This window comes from Seriola lalandi, unplaced genomic scaffold (genome assembly GCF_002814215.2).
Source record: "Seriola lalandi dorsalis isolate HSWRI2012SDOR001 ecotype SW California unplaced genomic scaffold, Sedor1 jcf7180002054970, whole genome shotgun sequence".
NCBI lineage: Eukaryota > Metazoa > Chordata > Actinopteri > Carangiformes > Carangidae > Seriola > Seriola lalandi.
This window is the reverse complement of record NW_019525521.1, coordinates 1,170,110-1,171,272: the sequence shown is the minus strand read 5'-3', so window position 1 is coordinate 1,171,272 and position 1,163 is coordinate 1,170,110. Positions and strand designations below refer to the sequence as shown.

Sequence of the window (1,163 nt, the reverse complement as noted above, 5' to 3'; positions counted from 1 at the left end):
ACAGGTGTCATGAAGGAGGAAATCAGCTCTAGAGACCAAAACAGTTTTTGTACCAGGCTGTAAACATGTTTATTTCTGCTGTAAAGTTGGACATTTTAACATGGGAGTCTATGGGGACTGACTCACTGTTGGAGTCAGACTCTAGTGGCCGTTAGAGGAACTGCAGCTTCTGGTTCTTCATGTTTCAGCCTCACAGGTTGATACTCGGTTGTCAACTACTTTTCACGATACATTGTCATTGTTTTTTCTTTTCCTAAATTAGGTCCAACAACCAACAACTCCTCCAACCTAAATAAGCTTTTAATAAATAAATAAATAATAATAATAGATTTTTCAACCCTCTGATACGACCCATAGGAGTGTCCTAAAACAGCGCCCGTTGCCTTGGTTACTATAATAACAGTCATGGCTTGACTGAGGAAATGCTATCGTGGATCTCATTCATTTGCATTATGGAAACACAGAAGACTGTAAAGCAGATAAAAAATAAAATAATAAAGTGCTAAAACAGAGATGTGTTGAAGCGAGTAAAACTAGAAATAAAAAGTATAATAGAATAAACAACCGGAATAAAAAAGTAAGATATTAAAAGGAAAACAATCCAGAAAATGTACATTGAATAAAAGCACAAGTATAAACACAGATAAATAAATAACATGAATATAATTCAATTAAAAGCCAAAACGACTGAAACGCTGAACAACGTCAGCACTCTGCTGCCCTCAGGCCTTCAGAGGCTACAGACATGGACCACTGTGATTAAAAGACGCCTCACACGGGCTTTTGTTCTGACTTTGGGTTTAATTAAAAGGTCACAACCAGAAGACCCGAGGACCAGAGGATAAAAGCAGGTCTGACACCGAGCTTCAGAAACCGATGAAAGGATCTTAAAATCAGTTCTGTAGCAGCCGGAGCAGAGACTTTAAAACTGTAATGTGTCTTTCTGGTTGCCGTGTATTGTAAAGTGTTACTGTTAAATCATATTCACAGTTTACAGTGTGATCCAGTGACACTCACCTGGCAGCTGACAGAAATCCATGTTTGAGTTGAGTGTCTCTGTAACTGTCTCTGAGTCCTGGTCCTGAGATGGTTCCTACAGCGGAGACACACTGACAGTGTGGCGTCGGGCTGCTGCCTTTAAACAGCGTCAGGTGAGGGGGTGG

General features: G+C 40.1%; 1 protein-coding gene across 1 annotated transcript in view; it reads right to left on the bottom strand.

The window, feature by feature from the left end:
- Positions 1 to 1,091, bottom strand: part of LOC111646408 (glutamate decarboxylase 1-like) — an 8,515-nt gene extending 7,424 nt beyond the window's left edge. Inside the window, exon 1 of the mRNA XM_087170954.1 lies at positions 1,018 to 1,091. Coding sequence (XP_087027080.1) covers positions 1,018 to 1,039 — 22 coding nt within the window. The 5' untranslated portion in view covers positions 1,040 to 1,091. The remainder of the gene's footprint in view (positions 1 to 1,017) is intronic.
- Positions 1,092 to 1,163: the final 72 nt, after the last annotated feature.